Here is an 18,202-nt window from a genome sequence, read left to right as displayed (position 1 = left end):
CTTTCAGACTGATCTGGAGTGGAACTTTAACCTGGCCACTTGTGGGACTAATTGTAAACTTCCAGATGGTCTAAATGACCTTTTCATATAAGCAGTAGCATATAATTGTATTTCTGTCATGACAACTCTCAGGAGATTGGTATCGTAATAGAGATTGGCATGGTAATGGATATGGCAATGTTAATGTATTTGGTCTTGGCGGAATAGATCTGCTACGCTGCTGCTGCAGAGCAAGTACCGAGGCTTGCTACTGCCAACACATTCACAGACATTGCAGTGAGCATGTAAGACATGCTACTGCTGCTGCACATGTAACATACATGATTTAACACCCGTAGCAGATCTACAGAATACGGGTGGAGCTGGGGGAAGGTGGAGGGTTTCTGAAAGTGCTGCAGACTGCTAACAGCAACACTACCGGAATTTGTTTGAATGTTGAGCCACAGCTCACTGGTCACTGATACAACAACAACCAATCAGCTGCGCTATGTAGATAATGATGTGATCACTACCAAATGAGTTAGACCTATCAGCCTGCACCATCTAGAGTTTCATGCCAGAACTAGGTAATTGTTTGATCAAAAATACAGTAAAAGCAAAAATATTCTCAATACAATTTAATACAAAAAATACAGTAAAACTAAAATATTATGAAATACAATTTTCTATTTTAATATATTGTGGTGGCAAAGCTGAATCAGCCAGAAATCATTTTAACATGCTGATTTGCTGCTGAACTAATATTTCTTATTATTATCCATGTTGAAACCAAACCAGGGTGTGCTGCTAATATTTTTGTGGAAACTCTGATAAATTTTTACAGGATTCCTCTTGGAAACATGCAATTAGGACGCACATCACTTGTCCTTAGTTATTTGCCAAATGTAAAATATTCAACAATTTAAATCCCACATTCAATAAGAAAGATAAAAACAGTAAAAATCTCTTGTCTTTGTTCACTCAGAGCTGTCAGTCGAAGGTGTTTGACCTGTCACATGGTGTGTCTCAGTATGCTTGGTTTCCTTGTCAGCAGTCTCAGCAGCACAGCTGGACTTCACAATATTGGCTAAAGGTAAGAGATGGCTAATTGTGGTGTAATTCTGTTTTTGATTTCAGTTGAAAAGATTTATGTAATATCGCATCAAGTGCATAAATCAGTATAATTATGTGACTTTCCTTTATTTCACCAAGTAGTACATATTCCTGAAACAACATTCTTATAAACCAATCAGATTTTAAGGTTAGAGTTTGAAACTAATACAACATTATTATCAATCTACAGGTTCTCTTTCAAGGGAATTCGTGTTGTGTCTGAAGTTAAGGCACTAGGGGAACGTAATCAGTCCAATGGCATGGCGGGACGTCACCCCATAGCGTGTGACGTCATGACCAGGAAGCTATAAAGCACACCCGAAACCAAACAATGTCAGCTTCTGTGCCTTCAGCAAGCTCTCTGTTTTTGTTTGTCCTATAGTAATCGACATAATCGATTACGTCGACACGTCATTGCAGCCCTACAGAGGACCACTTTTCTGGGAGTGGTATGGGACTTGACAATGATGTTGGCACGACTGTCAGCTGTCGTATCGAATCGATCCTTTTAGCCATAAACGGTAAAGCTAAGCAACTTAATCATAGACTGTTAGGTTTGATGCCAGCTCAGTCCAACGTGATACCTTTTGGCCTGCTGTACAGACCTTTGCAGTGGTGGCTCAAGACCACCATGAGGGGTTAACACATTTCGCATGATCAAGGTTACATGCAAGGGCCTGCATACCTTGGTGATGTGGAAAAAGCCTTGAGGATCGCCATCTCTCATGGCACATAAATTGCCTGGAGATGATGGCTGTTTTTTGAACATTTCCTTCCAGACCTCAGGGGTAATCATGTGCTTATCTGGAAAGACAACACATCAGTGATCGCCTACGTCTGTGGTCATGCCCCCTTTGCAAATTGGTGCACCATGTCCTATTGTGGTCCTAGGGCAAGCTGCTCTCACTAAGGGGAGAGTACATCCCTTGGTGCCTGAATCAGGGACCAGACATCCTGTCGAGGAAGGGGTTTTGGAGGGAGTTTGGCCAGGCGGACGTGGATCTGTTTGTGTCTCAAGAAGCAATCCACTGTCCGATCTGGTTCTCCCTCACGCATTCTGCCCTAAAAGGGTTGGATTCTGTGGTGCAGACGGACGTGGCCAAGGCTGCATCTGTACACCTTTTCTCTGATCGCTCTGCTCCCGGGAGTTCTAGGGAAGGTCTCCCAATAAAATTAATAGCACCATTCTGGGTGGCCTGAGTATGGTCTCTTCTCAAACTGTGGGTTTGCCATTTAACTTTAGAGCTCCCTACACAAGGAAACCTGTACACCTTGAAGTGGAGAGTTCTCATTCCATGGTGTGAAAATACTCAGTTGGACCCAGTTAACTGCGTGATTGGTTCCTCAGGGCTATCCCCCTTCACTCTAAAAGTCTATGTCGTGGCCGTAGATGCTTACCATGCCCCTTTGGCTGGGGAGTCATTGAGGAGAAACCCATTGGTGTTACTTTTCCTTCATGGTCCTTTGAGACTGGGGCCTGCAAGCCACACAAGGGCTCTGACTTGGGATCTGGCCCTTGTTGTGGAAGGCCTGTCAACGGCTCCCTTTGAGCCCATTAAGCCCATTTTTAACCTCAAAAAACCATTTTCTTCTGGCTATTACGTCTCTAAAGAGTGTAGGAGACCTTCAGGCCCTGTTGGTTGCCCGTTCGTGTTTGGAGTTTGCACCTGGCATGGTGAAAGCTTTTCTACACTCTAGACCAGGGTAAGTGCCTAAGTTCCCCACTAATGTTGCACAATCTATAGTGTTGCAGGCCTTTTGCCCTCCTTCCTTTCAGACGTCAGACCAGGAGAAGCAAAACTCGTTATGCCCAGGCAGGGCATTGGATGTTTGCATCCACAGAACTGCTCTCTAGCGCAAGTCTGATCAATTGTTTGTGGGCTTCGAGTAACCTAGACGAGGCTCCCAGCAAAGGATGTGCAATTGGATAGTCAAGGCTATTTCTTTTGCATATGAGGCATGTGGACAGCCATCACATATAGCTGTCAGAGCTCATTCAAACTAAAGTATGACCGCTTCCAAAGCCTTGTTGTCAGGGGTATCTCTACAAGAAGTTTGTGATGTGGCCGACTGGTCCTTTCCACACACATTGTGAGGTTCTACGACCTAGACTTGGACTCCACACCGGGGTCTGGGGTGCTCATGTCCTAGGTTGTGCTTGCCAGGATTCACACTAGACAGGCACTTTTCAGTACTGTGGAGCAGAGTCATAGAGAGAGAGAGTTGCGACACTCCCATAGACCTCCGTTGTAAATAATGGCGGCGCTTTTAACCGCCTACTTCCGGGATATGAAGATCGGAATAGTTCCAAACACTGTCATTTGGGCGTTGGACACCATTCACTTACATTGCTGCGCGTCGAGTTGTTCCAGAGTTAAGTTGCCGAAATGTCGACCTCTTTTGAATTGTCAACTGTCTATATTGTATCAGAGGCCCTTTGCGATGCTTATACTGGTCTTCATTTGTACATGCACAGCGTAATTATTTATATTTTATGTTGGTTGTTTCAACCAATTTTCAAGCACTGCCTGCTAGCTAACGTTAGTTAGCTAGCGCGACTTCGTCAGCTAAGAGTTCGGTAATGAATCGCTACCACCTTTATAGCAACTTTTATTTAATTTAATTTTTTGGGATATACTAACTTTTCATTATGTTATTATTGTCTTGAGTGAAGCGGCTTGTGAGAACAATGCTGGACCTTTAGGATTGTTATGGCCATCACCAGTCCTGTCTGTTTCATGGATCACCTGCCCCTGGTTTTTGTTTTTCTTGTTCACACACACAAGCACACATTTTTGTTGTCTGTTATTGTTTAATAAAAAATATTTTATTTGAAAACCTTCATTTGTATCAGCCATGCTTAAATTCGTTTTTAATCTGTTATAGTTTTGATAATGTGTATGGCTTAATCTTAAAATAATATTCTTAGTCTTAACATGATTATGTTTCACGTTGTGGTCCTGGGGGATGGCCACTTTCATCAGAAGAAGTGAGCTAGCTTCTAAGCGAATTCTGAACGGACCGCCACGGCAGACCTCTTTGCGTGATCACAAAGGTAGGCTAATGGCTGAATCTAAATTTATAAGCAAAATCACGGGAATCAATAGCCTAATACAGCCCAGTTGTGCTAAAATAAATATCATGAGACGTCCATCATCAGATGAATGATATGGAAAAGTTAAGTTAGAGCCGCTAAAGCCAGTGCTACTACCCATGCGAACATGAACACTAAGCTTTTCCCTCCAAAAATATAGCTTAAAACTTATCTCCAAATGCAAAACTGACATTAACAAAATGCAATAATGCAATAACAGCTGAAAAAGTACTTGGGTGTGTGTTTTATTTTATATTTACCGTTCAATAATGCAATCGCTGCTGTCTGTCCCATAGAAGAACATGACAGCCAGCGTACGTTTTGGAACTATTGGGGCTTACATGAACCACGTGACAGCCATAGCGGCGACATCAAAGAGTGTCGCAACTCTCTCTCTCCATGGCTCTGCTGTGGAGTAGGTACTAACATTCCCATAGTGTCTTATCTTCCAAAGCAGTGTGAGTTCCCTTGAAAAGGAGCATCTCAGGTTACAACTGTAACCATGGTTCCCTGAAAAGGATTCGAGACACTGCATCGCCCTGCCATACTTCATGCATGCCTGTGATCGACTTGCGTTGGCCAATCAGATGCTGACATTGTTTGGTCCGGATGCACATTATAGATTCCTGGTCATAGCGTGTAACATCCGACACAACATCTTGTTCCCTTACAGTTACAGTTGTTACCTGAGACGTTTTGTCATCTGCTGCTTTAAATACTTGAGCTCTTTAAAGCAGGATGGATTCTGATTGTCCATCAATGTTTTTATTGTTCACCAGCTGGAAAAAATAATTCTAAAAGTGATTCCAACGATATCGTTCCTCTATGATGTTATCATTATAGTTGTGGTGTGAACTCTGCTATTCTTTTATATTTCAAAAAATTTTTAGAACTACATCTTCATTGTTATTGTTCTTCGTGTGAACTGGCCTTAAGACTAGAGTTAAGAATAGGCTTATGACCGTTTAATCAATAAAATATGTTGATCTAGGAGCAAATGCTACTTGAAGTCACAATCACCAATAAAGCAATAGAAATGACTGTCAGTGAGCATATTTTCATCCCTCAAAAGGCCTATTACGCCCATCCTATGGTGGCTGCTGCTGTCATTATCCATCTGGCCGCTGATGGAACAGCTGATATCGACCAGAGACAACACAACATTACTGTTCAGCTGGTGGACACTAAGGAGCAAACCCACCCTCTTGGTCAGTCTCACCCCATCTCAATAAAATGTTAACACTCTTTTTACTCCAAGCTGTGTGTTTCTAGAAAACAAAAGTGGAAGGTGAATTTTGTTTTATATATTGTGAAATGGCTGGATGGTTGTAGGGGACTGGAGGCTGAGCTGCCGGAACAATCCAATGGTGATTCCTGTGAGTCACGACCTAAGCGTTGCTTTCTACCGGACAAAAGCGATTATAGTGAGCTTCGGCTCTCCTCTGGTGGCCATCTCAGGTGTTGGGCTGCGCTCCTTTCAATATTTTGACCCCATCACTATCAGCGGCTGCCAGAGCAATGAAATCTATAACCCCATGGGCCAAAGGTGAGTAGATAATCTACCATTGCTCCCTCTCATGTCAGTGTTGAGAGTAAATGTTTTGCCAGACCTCAGCATATCTAACTAGCGCTGAGATGTGGTCTAAGATCAGATATTACAATATTATATGTCTAATGCAATAGTGACCGTTTCTGAAGATACGTTGATGACACTTTTTTTTTTTTATCCTCTATTACACAATGTGTGGTAATAAATAAATTTTCTTCACTTTGCAAGCACATGATGAATGAAAGATGGCAATAAAATTATTAACAATGAAGGGATGACTTTGAACAATAAAAAGCTTTTTCTTGGTCACGCTACATCCTGACAGTCATCAGCAAAGCTTGTTGTTTTTCAACCATTAAAAATATGATTCATATTTGTTAGTGAGCAAACTTTATTTAATAGTGATATAAATTATTTGTTTGGTATGCGAGATTGCAAAATGTGTTTTCTTGTTAAATAATTAATTTGTGCAACAGTGGAAGTGATACGGATGCAGTAATATAGAGTAAATGTTGCAGTTATGATCTAGTTTTTTTTTTTGTTTCTTTTTTTTATCTATCTTTTTTATCAGTTGTAATCACAGTTAAATGGTGTACTTATTTAACATTTAAGTACAATTTAAAAACAAAAAAGCCAATTTTCTGTCATGTAATAGTTAGTAAAGCTTTCTTTGATTAATTTGATGAATTCATCAACCGCACCTTCAACCGCACCAATGGAAATGAATTCATTTCCATTGTTGCACAGTTTTGCTTTCATAAAGGTGCGGTCACATTGGCGAAAGTGTTCTGCTGTCAACAGTATACAGGTCACACAGTAGTCATTTTCAAACCAAGGCTGCATCCGAAATCGCATACTTCCCTACTATATAGTAGGCAGAAAAACAGCATGTGACAAAAGAAGTATGTCCGAATTCACAGTACTCATAAAAGAGTAGGCAAAAAGTACCCGGATTACCTACTTCTTCCCGAGAGATTCATAAGTGTGCATACGATGGACACTTTACCCATAAGGCCACGGGAGAGGATTTGTGAATGGCAGTGAAGCAACGTAACTGATGCTGGTAGGTCACATGATAAATACAACATGGCAAATGTAGTACGTCCAGATTACATTCATGCTACACACATTCAGTTTCTAGTTTGTTCCTTTGATTGTTGTATTGTCTCATCATAATTATCTCATTAGTTCCCTTTGTTTGACCAATGCATTTATACCCTGAGTGCTACCTTAGTCTTTGTCCGTCTTCGTTTACAAATGAGTTTTGTTGTGTTTCTCCATGTGTACCTTGTATACAGTATATTGTTAAAGCCTGTTCCAGTGTATTCTCCTTCATCATGCGATTCATTAATACAACCAGCCTGTGACGCCAAGCAGCTTTCTGTTTGTCACGTGACCAGCTTGTACAATTTCTTTTGAATTGACAGGATTTCCCCCACGAAAATTTGCAGAATAATGGTAAATGCGGCCGCACCTTAATAGAAGCAATAGAGGGTTAAAGTAAAATATATAATTGGTGTAAAAGGACATTTTACCCAGTAGAATTGATAAGGTCATTTTACTTCATATCATCATAATACATGGTAATTTCTGTAATCCCTCAGTTGCGTTCATTACTCGTGTGATGCCATTGAATGTCAGAAGCCGATGGTCAGTAATGCAGAGATGAAGTGTAACAGTCCTGGATACTTCAATGGAGCTCGCTGCACCATCACCTGCAACCGAGGATATACGCTGAAAATACACCGTGATGATGATATCATCAAAACACAGGTAATACAGTTTCGTAAATTCCTTTTTGTATATTTGTGGATGTTACAGTACACTGGGTGTGTAAGTGTGTGTTCACTCTGTGTTTTTCCTGCAATAAAATGTCGTACTGTTTTTTTTAAGAGTATTTTGACCAGGTTTCACAGAGAAGCACACAACACAAACATACACAGCCACAGTTGCACACACACAGCGGTTTATATTAATTTAAACAATAATCATTGACTCATGCCCTGACCACATACAGAGAAAGTAGCAGTAAAGATTTATGACTCACGTAGGGTTTGCTAACCAAACTGTGAGACGGTAAGTGAATGGTCACAATAGCTGGCGCTCAGGCCAGTGGGCTCTATGTTATTGGCTTGATGTTGTTTTTATTTCTTTCTCTCTGCCTGGAACTGCTGGATGTGTTCCCCATGTGGCTCAAATAAAAAAGAAGCTGTAGATTTTTCATAAACATTACTCTCACTATCAGTGAGTTTATCTTGATTTTGGAAATTTCCTAACAAATTTGATTCTTCTGTTTGGTTCTTTGTAATATTACATTTACAAATAATTGTGACATTTACATATTTAAAAAGAATATATATATATATATATATATTAGAAATAGTAGACATAAAAAATCTAAATATATTTACTAGTATATCATTACTTTTGGTGTTATTTTTGAATAAACATATTTGTCTATTAAATAAAATCTTAATGACCCTAAACATTTGAACACTTGTGTATTGTAATACCAGTCAGAAAATCCTTGTTAAACACAAAACTCTCAGCTCATTTATTAGTCAAAGTGTTATTCATTGAGTTGCAGACAGTCAGTTTAACCAATTCAGTTTGAATTCACCCACTGAATTCAGCCATTTAATTAGGCTGAGTACTGGTACAGGATTGAGATAAATCACACAAAAAAAAAGGTATAGGCTATTTTGCCAGACCAGATGCAGTACAACAGTTTACTAGTTAACTATTTTTGTCTTCTGATGTCATAAAAATGTCTAGCAAATCATTGGTGTCCATTCACAAGTCTCATAAGGCTCTGCCTTGTTTCTGCGTACCTGTTCATGAGGGTCTGCTTGTGTCTTGCGTGTGTGTGCCTTGCACATCTGTTAATTGAGCTTGCATTTTCTGGTTCACCGCTGTTTGAACGTGTGAAGAAAGTGTCAGAGTGTAGTTGGTCAGGATGCAATTTGTTCAAGTCTATTTGACATCAAACAGTGGAGCACCATGCTCAACCGCCACCACACTCCCCGAGGACTTTGTTTAAGGCACAGCTACGGATCAGTGGCACTCCAGATCTGCCGGCCCAGTACGCCCTTGCTAAGCAACGGGCAGCGATTTCTGCAACCCGTTGACCCCAGTCCTACAAACAAAAGGCCAGTGGTGGCAATGGCAATCCTTTACCCCACTCCACCTGGCCAAGTGTTTCGCACTGTACTAACTCCACAAGCCCCCAGCCATCCTTCACCCCACCTATTCACAAAGAACGTTTTGGGCCATTTGCAGCTCAAGCAACTCTGTTCTGTTTTCCAGCGCTTGTTCTCTTGTGATATTGACAGAAGGAGAACAAGGGGAAGAAAGAAAAGGGAAAATACTAACGTAAAAAAAAGACGAGAAAGTGCTGTGTGTTCTTTGTAAGCACTTGGGCTCTACTGTATGTTGGGTGGGTTTCTGCCAGCAGCCGCAGTCGACTGAGAAGCTTGGCCTGTGAGTTATTACGCATTTGGAAGGAAAGGCAGCAGGCAGTTTTTCTCTGCTTTTGGGAGGGCTCAGCTTATTTAACAGCGGTGCACATTGGGGTCCAGGGCTGGGGGCTTCAGGGGCCATTGGGGAAATGTCTAGTCCGGTTATGTAAGGTAAGAGGGGATAGTTTCCATAAAGATGGCCACGGCTGTTACAGGAACTGTAGTAGTGCTACATTTACAACACTACACTGTAAAAGAAAAAGAAAAACAGAGTTCTGAAATAACATTGCACTGCTTTCTCCATCACTTATCTATTTAAAATGCACCCATAATCCCACCCATATATATTTTTAAAATATTTCTATTTAGCTTTTATTTATTTTTATTTCAGGTTTAGTCTTTTTTTTTTTTTTTTTTTGCCAAAACATTTCTAATTTTCAATTACGTTTTTTAAGTTCCCTTTCTAAGTGGAACTTCCATGCTATGGGGAACGCCCTCAGCTTGACCAGTGTCAAGTATTTGACAAGTTGCAGTCTTTGATTCATAAAGTACCTGGTTTAAATGATTTAGTTACACCTATAAATGTTAATGCTCCTATTTAGAATTTTAGAGAACTGACTAATTCTAAAGTGCATGTGATTATTTCATCTCTTAATAGTTCAAGAGCAAAGGATGTAAATAGGATGGATGTTTTTTAAAACCTATAAAGAAGCATTCACTTCACTTTTTTTTTTTAATTGGTCTATAAATGGAGTGTTTCCAAGTGCTTGGAAAACTGCAATAATTACACCAGTAATTAACGCCGCTGGCAAAACCAGCAATGCAAGTTTGAGAGGTGGCACCCTGACAAATCTCGCGAGAATCAAGACTTGCTTTACGGCACGGCGTCACATACATCAACAACACATGACGCAGCCTCTATGGAAGACACTAGCACGCATTTCAGACGTGAATCATGGCAGAGTTGACGAAGAAAACGAAGAAAGCGTGGCCGGAAGAGTGCAGAGACGGCTCTGCATGAGTGGTATTTACGTCAGTGACGTTAAATACAAGTACTCCACAGCGACTCTAGGGGTCGCTGTTTGGGAAAAACGGAAACTGCGTAGTGTGCCTTTAATATATATACTGGCATATTGCTTGAGACTTATATAAATATTAAAATTAAACTTGATTTGGAGTTGTTCTTTATTGCACAATGTATATTTCTTAATATTAAGCCTATGTGTTTAATATCACTATTAGTAAGGATAGTATGATCATTGTATAATTTAAATGCAAGATATTTAAAGTGTTCCTAAACTATAACTCATCTACTAGAGCCACTACTAGAGTGGATTGTTTAATACCATATAGAAGAAGTGCTTTTGGGCAGTCAGACTTTTCTTATAGAATTGCACATAACTGGAATACTATTTAAGAAATTCTACGTGGTTATTGGATAATCAATAATTTCCTCATAATCTGGATAAGTATCTTGTTTATGTCTTATATTTAAAGTCATTTGGTATTTGTGTTAATATGCTCTGATTATGCTTATGTTTGCTGGAACGTGTTTTTACATGATTTTTTAAAATGTTTTATGGACTTGTGGATTTTTCTTTACCATCAACCTGCCAGGGACTACAGATGAAAATTAGCCTGGTATGGTTTTGAACACGTGGATCTAAGGCGCTACCTTACACCAGAGGACTCACACAAGCTTTGTGTTTCTACCCAAAGCACGCACATGCAGCTTTTGAGGGAGCTGGATGTGCCCACTGTGACAAGTTCACGGTAAAAAAGGGTCGCAATTTGAGCTGGCTGAGGAATTCGGGGAAGTAGTGAATATTTACCAATCTCGTTAGGCGAGTTCAAGCGATCTTCTTGATTTAGAAGCTCGCTCAGTGGGTTCTTCTGATCATGCAGAAAGCATGTTGCTGGCGCCAGACCTTCATACTGAGGTAGAGAAGTCTTGGAAGAAACCATACTTGGCTCGTGCCTTTCCTTTCCAGGGTTGAGTTAGCCATCTTCACTTAAGGCTCCAGCCTTGCCCTCAAAGCTGTGCCAAACCACCGCGTGGCTTGTATGGAAGGCGTATGTGGCAGCAGGCCAGGCTGGTAGAAGCATCCTCTTCAGAGGCCTAGGTGATATTAGCTTGGGCACAACTTTACATGCCCTGCTTTCAATATGCCTTCCACAGTCAGTGTAGCATATTGCACTACCTTTAGAATAAGAGCAAGATAAATGAGACTAAGGCACCTTACTCCCTGAATCTTATTTATCTCTCCTCCCTATAAATGTTTTGGTCTGGAAGCAAGAGTAGGCGCTCTACTCACATTTAGTTGCCAAATGAACATGAGTAAGGTACTTTGGCTCTGAATAGGCTTTGAAGAGTCCTAACTCCCCTGTAGTTCCTGTAGGGTTAAGCCTGGGTCAAGATCTATTTACTGGTGTGCTTCTGCCTGATTGTAACTCCCTATTTACTTATTAAAAATGGGAATGCAGTCTTCACCTTGGTTCATGGTGGTTAGCCGAAGTGAATTGGGCAAACGGTTTGAGGCCCTGCGCTTATTCACCCCTCCTTTCCTACGGAAGAGTAAGGAGTAGGCTTCCCCTTGTATCAGCAACAATTGGAAGGTTGTTTCCTGGTGGCTAATTGATAAGGTTTTGGCTCCTTGTAGACTCCCTTCCTAGTCTGCTCTTGAAACACCCCTTAGATTGGAGTTGGATGAACGGAACCATATTGATGAACTCATAGGATTCAGTTTTTTTTTTCTCTCTCTCTCTCCAGTTATTATAAGAACTTAAGTAGGCATATGTTGGACCTAGATATAGATTATTTACTGATGTCAGCATTGAGCTATTCTCCCCCAATCATGTTGGGGTCTTAAAGTAAAATATAAGCTCCCCTGTGGTCCCCTCTAGGTTTTGTGATAGAGTGGTGATAGAGTTCATAGTGGATAGTAGAATAGCATACTATTAAATGCTGTACCGTTATTTCCCTTAGGCTCCCCCTTGTAGGGCAGCAGTTGTAAGGTTGTAGTCTGTAGGCTAGTTAGGAGCCTCCCTTTCTTACCCCTTAGGGTAGAGCAGGAAGAATGGATCTAGGAAGGGTAACTCGCATGACTTCTTCATTTATCTCCCTCTCCATTAGTTGTAGCTTTAAGAAGGGAATTTGCTTCCCTTTGGGAGGGTGTTCTTTAGGTATATTGCCTTTACCATAGGCAGGGTATGAGCTGCTCTCCCCCAGGTATCTGGGGTCTTTATCGTTATCAGGGACTACATGTGGAAATTAGGAATTGTTGCTACAACCTGGCCCAAGACATATTCTCTTGTTTAACAAGTTTAATGTTTATTTGTTCATTGTCCCTGTTTCAAATAAAACAATTTACATTTAAGCAGGGCATGGCTTCCCTGCGGCCTCCTTGGGGTATTGAGCCTGGGTATTAAGAATAGTGAGGAAACAATGTTGTATTGCTCTCATTTCTCTCCTTCCCTAAATTGTAGTAAGGATTAGCTCCCCCTTGGTAGAGCGGCATTAAAAAAAAGTAAAAAAACTGTTACTGAAGGTTGAAAGCCTCTTAGAATCATGCTCTCTGTCGTTGCGCTGCTCTGGCGATAGAGCAGGATAAACAGAATTTTAATTAATCCAGTTCCATCTGTTCCTCCACAACAATGGTTGGGTCCTGAGGTAGGACTTTAAGCCTCGCTCGCGTTCCGCGACGGTCCGCTCACTGTCTGTGTGACGTAATTTTCGTCATCAGGAGGGTCCATGGACGTCTGCACACCCCGTCCACTAGTTAATGTGTATGCGCCAATCTCGTCTTTCCGCTCTCACAACCAAAGGAGTATACTTTGAAATGATTGCATGCTCAACTGTGCACAAGACGGAGTAAAACATGGAAGATGAAGTATACCCGGGCCTTTACAATCCCCTACGGGTATTGCTCACGATTCTTGTCGACCTATGCTTAGAGGACCTTGCAAGTTTGGGCAGTCAGCCTATGGACTCCTGGCTTTTTATGACAGCAGTTGCTCAATTAGTGCTTGTAGGTCTCTGAGCAGGTCCACGAGACAACTTGGAAAGTGTTTCGGCTTTATGGTACATAAGTAGAGATTTAGCTCCCCTGCAGTTTCCTTGGGGATTGAGTTGAAGTGGCAAGAGCCCTTCCTCTATGCACCTCATGTATTCTTTTTTTAATTTAATTTAATTTTTAATTCAAGGTTGTAGTCGAGTGGTCCCTTTGGATAAGCGTTAGAGCTCTGCTCATGGTATATTTAGGTTTTACCTGCCCTGCGAGGGAGGGAGGAAGGTTATAAGGCCGGGACTTCCCTTTCAATAGTGCATGGAAGCTGAATTTTGCTGATGCTAATAGAGAAAATAAAACTTAGGGAGTGGCTTCACTAAGCAGTCTATCCCCTTACTTACACTGCACACGTCTGTGGCGCATTACAGCTCCAACACGGCCACCAGAGCTGATCGTGACCGCTCTAGTCAATTATTGTGTTTATATCAGAAGCACGTTTCAGAAGCAGCCCAGAAGCGGCTCTCCCCGCTGCTTGGCTAAAGATAGGTGGATGGTCTATTTTTGACGGACTCCGCATCCAAGCCACACAGGCACTGTATGTTAAATATAGATAAAAGATATCTGAGGATGTATTTTAAAAGACTAAAACACAGCTACAAATCTTTTATCCTTGTTGTTCATAACTGAACTGGAGTTTTAAGTGTATCAACAACAAAGTAGGAAATGGCAATATACATAACAATAAAAACAATTAAACAGGACAAACATAACCATTTAGCCAACTTTACCATGGTAGAACCCCAAAAATGAAGAAAAACCACAAAAAAATGAAGAAAAACAACATCAGACAGGCAAATCTCATGGTCTCACGAATCCAGTTGCTTTGCTTCTGAAATGCACCTGGTGTGAGATGGCACCGCAACAAAACCTCATCGGAGCCGTAATGCACCGCAGACATGTGCAGTATAAATAAGGGGTATGACTCGCAATTTTGCGCCTGGGGGTTGACGCGCATTGACTATATCTGATGGACCTGTAGTGTCAAATTATTTTAATGCCCACTATGGTTTGCATACTCAGCCTAGTGAGGCAGGCACCACCTCAGCATGGTGAAGTGGATATTTGTTCCCCATAGCATCAACTCCAGATGCCGCGTCAAAGTTCCACTTCGAAAGGGAATGTCTCGGGCATAGACTGTAAAAAAAGATGGACGACGCCCCTTCGCTCTCTTCCATTGATGAGAACTGAAGCCGCCAGAGTCCCGATATGGTGCTGACATATTAGAACTGCGCAGTAGCGATTTCGGGACCAGACCTGCGCAGTAGTGAGCAGGAAGTAAAGCCGCGAAATCAACGCTCCGCCCTCACTCTCGCAGAATGCACTCAGGGAGAGTGGATTCTGCACACTTTTTAAAAAATTGATTGCAGTACGACAAGAGGCTTGTTAAAATAAAGTAAACACAATCTCCTCAGTCCTCCGAAGATCCCGAAAAAATGTCCGTTGGTGCTTCAGTGACTACTTCGCTCAGAGAACCTGTCAATCACAGCTGTCAATCATGACGTTACACCACCGCAACACGTAACTAACTAAAAACCAACTTATTTTTGAAACAGACACTTGAACTTACATCAGCGTGATAAAAACGACAGCAAATGAAAGAAACCACCTTTGGAAAAAAGATATTTGAAGTGTAATTTAATTGTTTAGTTGGTTGTAATGGTTTAGTAGTTTGGTTGAATAACACGGGGGGGGCGGGGCTTATGACCTATACTAGGACCAGTCACCGGGGGGCGATCGAGACGTTTTGGCTTCACTTTTCAGGGCTTGTGCGGCACGCTTGGTCTCGGGTTACAACTGTAAACCTGGCTCCCTAAGAAGGGGATCAAGACTAGAGCCCGACCGAGTTGATGAGATATTTTGCAGACACCCTCTTGTACTCTAGGGCAATCCGCTCATGACATCATAGACTGCCATTGGCCAATAGATTGGTGTGTTTAGTACACTGTTCAGACACCGATCACGCTGAGGGTGTTCCCATAGCGTCGACTCCAAACGCCACATCTCTTTCCCTTCTCAGGGAACCGGGGTTACAGTCGTCTGAGACATTTTTCATCTAATATTTATATGTTTTATTTCAGCTTAATTTCATATTTAAAAAAAATATTTAGTTTTTGTTTTAGTTAATGAAAACAACACTGATTTGATGCTTTTCTGCAGTAATGGTTTAGTTTGATTGATTATTTACAATACTTATAGATTATACATTTATAGATAAAAAAATGTACTGTAGATGTTGCCCTAAAAATTTTACCAACAATGCACGTTTTTACTGTGTCTTGGTTTTTGTTTAGTTTTCAGTGACTCTTAGTTTGCTTCTCTTTGTTTTCCTGCTTCCTTTGTCTTGTGTTCCCAAACTTCCCGTTCATCATTTGTTGCTATGGTGATTCATTGTGTTAGTAATTAGATCACACCTGTTGGCCTTTTAGTTCATTAGCATGTGTATTTAAGTCCTTCAGGTTCCTCAGTTCTTTGTCTGGTGTTGTTTGTGCTACTCCAACTACTCATGTTGGATTATTCTCTTTTTGATTGGTTTAATAGTTATTGTGCTGTTTACTAGCTAATCTCATCCTAGTCTTCTTTGTGGACCTGTATATGTGACAAACATTCAGTGCTAAAAAAAAAAAAAAAAAACATCAGCTGAATAATTTATCCAGATTTTTAATAATTAATAATAATAATAATACATTTATTACATGTATTTTTAGAAGATTAAAACAGTATATAGTATATGAATGAATGCATGAATGCATGAATGCATGAATGCATGAATGAATGAATGAATGAATGAATGAATGGCTTTATGTCGAACATATATAAATACTACAATAAAAGCTAATGGACAAAGACAAAACAAATTAAAATAAAACAAAAAACAAAACAATATTAACTTAAACATGTCCGAAAAGGAGTAGGAAGAGACATACGCTTATTTAATCCTACCCCTTCTCCACTATCTTAATACATTATTTACAATTTCACTACATATGTTTATCCCCACACACTAAAAAATACAAAGGAAATGATATAGTAATTCTCAATTTAGTCTCTTTCAGTCAAATATATATTCTTTATTCTTATTTTTATTTTCCCTTTTAAAGAATATTATTTACATTTTAGATTCAGTTTTTATATCAGATTGACTGAGCAGTGTTCCGGGAGAGCTGATTTCATAGACAACCAACAGTTTATCCTGCTTTGGCTTCTTTGAAACTATTTTCAGTGCAAATAAATAAATAAATAAAGAATAATAATATCTGGACATACTGTGTGGGTGGGCATATGAAATAATGTCTAATAGTAAATGGTCATTAAGAAAATTGTGTCATGACAGTTTCAGTGTTTACCCTACAAAATGTGACCATATTAAGCTTGCGTGTGAGCTAGAGAGATGATGACGACAAGGCAAGGGAGCCCTCATACCTTTACAGAGCGAAAGTGCTGATCCCAGCACAGTCATTACAGCTTATCAGTCATCTCCAGGGAGCTCATAATATGTGTTCCTTAAGGCTTCAGTCAGAGACAAATTAGCCATTTCATCATTAACCTGTTACCGTAACATCATTGAGAGGATGCCAGTATGGTCCTATTGAAGAAAAAAAAAAGACAGACAGAGATAGATGTGTTTATAAGATTGTGAGCCAAGCCAAGCATCGAGGGTTAAGATCTCGCAACCCATCATGAATGGAGGACAGTTTTGTGAGCAGATAACTACAGCAACAACCACCACTACAATGTCATGTCTTTGTGTTAATTTCATGGCCCCTTGTTTTTGCCAAGGTGTTATTGAAAGCAGAGCATGTCCTGAAATCACTGTTAGGCAAACAACATTTCAACAGTGCAAAGGGAAATGGAGAGTTTGAGGTTTGCTTTACCCCTTCTGCGTGTTTGTGCGTATGTGTGTTTCGAGCGTGTTTGCTTACGTGTGTACTATGCATTCGTGTGTGTGCGCACGTGGAGAGAGAAACACAGGATGGGGCAGGGGTGTAGAAGAAAAGCCAACAGAGGCATCTGTGTTGAATTAGGCACAGTAGTCAGTGGTAGTTAAATACTCAGTGGAGGAGGAATCAGCAGCTGTAAAGTTTTAAAAGAAGGAAACTCCGCACGCAGACACCCCCCTCCGCAACTTGCCACCCCCCAATGTGACGGCAGTCCCCTTCCCCTATGTAAACCAGAACGGCCTGTCGTGATATAACTTCAAGCAGGAGCAACGGGTTTTTGTGTGTTTTCGTTTGTGCATGTGACACGGATTATATGCCGTACAGGTGGGCATTTAAACAGCCCCCTGCATGTGTGTGTTTCTTCAGTTCAACCACAACAGCTTATGTTTTCCTTTTCGTCCCACACGGTCCCTGCGACTGTGGTCATCTCTTTTACTGCTCCTGTAATGCAGTCAGTGTCGGCTAATAAACCTTGTGTCTAAACTGCTATTGAGCTTTGAAATGGCTTTGAGAGAGCCAGCGATGTCTGGGCAGGGAAAATTAGATGACGCTTTATGTACTTCTGTAGCCACTCACAGGTTTTATAAAGAAGGCAGGTATGTGCACTAACACGCTCTATGGCATTATGACATAGACGGCAGCCTCTCTGACCCTAGGGGGAGATGTTGAGTAGATTGTGACTGCTGATCTGTTTGGGATTTTATTAAGCCAGTGATATGAGGTTAAAAAAAAAAGTATTTTATTACACTGCTGCCTTCACATGAAGAAGTGAAATGGAGACCTTTTTTTATAAACAGTTGTTCTGTTATCATTTATTTTCATTTGTTAGCTTTTGCTTCACTTCATTTAGTTTTGTCCTTTTTTGTCTTTTGTCTTGTACTCAAGTGTAGTTTTTGTTTTAGTTTTTCTGTATTTTATTTAGTTTGCTTTTTATTGTTTAAGTTTTTACTTACTAACTGTTTTGCTTTGGTTCATTTTGCTTTGTTTTGCCAGCTTTTTTACTT

The 18,202-nt window shown here is 40.6% G+C and overlaps 1 protein-coding gene across 3 annotated transcripts in view; it reads left to right on the top strand.

Annotated features, from left to right (window-relative positions):
- Positions 1-18,202, top strand: part of pappab (pregnancy-associated plasma protein A, pappalysin 1b) — a 109,257-nt gene that overhangs the window by 58,043 nt on the left and 33,012 nt on the right. For all 3 annotated transcript variants that reach the window (XM_082169727.1, XM_082169726.1, XM_082169728.1), the window contains exons 11-14: positions 965-1,072; positions 5,259-5,394; positions 5,519-5,732; positions 7,340-7,508. In XM_082169727.1, coding sequence (XP_082025853.1) covers positions 965-1,072; positions 5,259-5,394; positions 5,519-5,732; positions 7,340-7,508 — 627 coding nt within the window. The remainder of the gene's footprint in view (positions 1-964; positions 1,073-5,258; positions 5,395-5,518; positions 5,733-7,339; positions 7,509-18,202) is intronic.

The sequence above is a fragment of the Leuciscus leuciscus genome (genome assembly GCF_965113295.1).
Source record: "Leuciscus leuciscus genome assembly, chromosome: 5".
NCBI lineage: Eukaryota > Metazoa > Chordata > Actinopteri > Cypriniformes > Leuciscidae > Leuciscus > Leuciscus leuciscus.
This window is presented reverse-complemented; position numbering and strand designations above follow the sequence as displayed.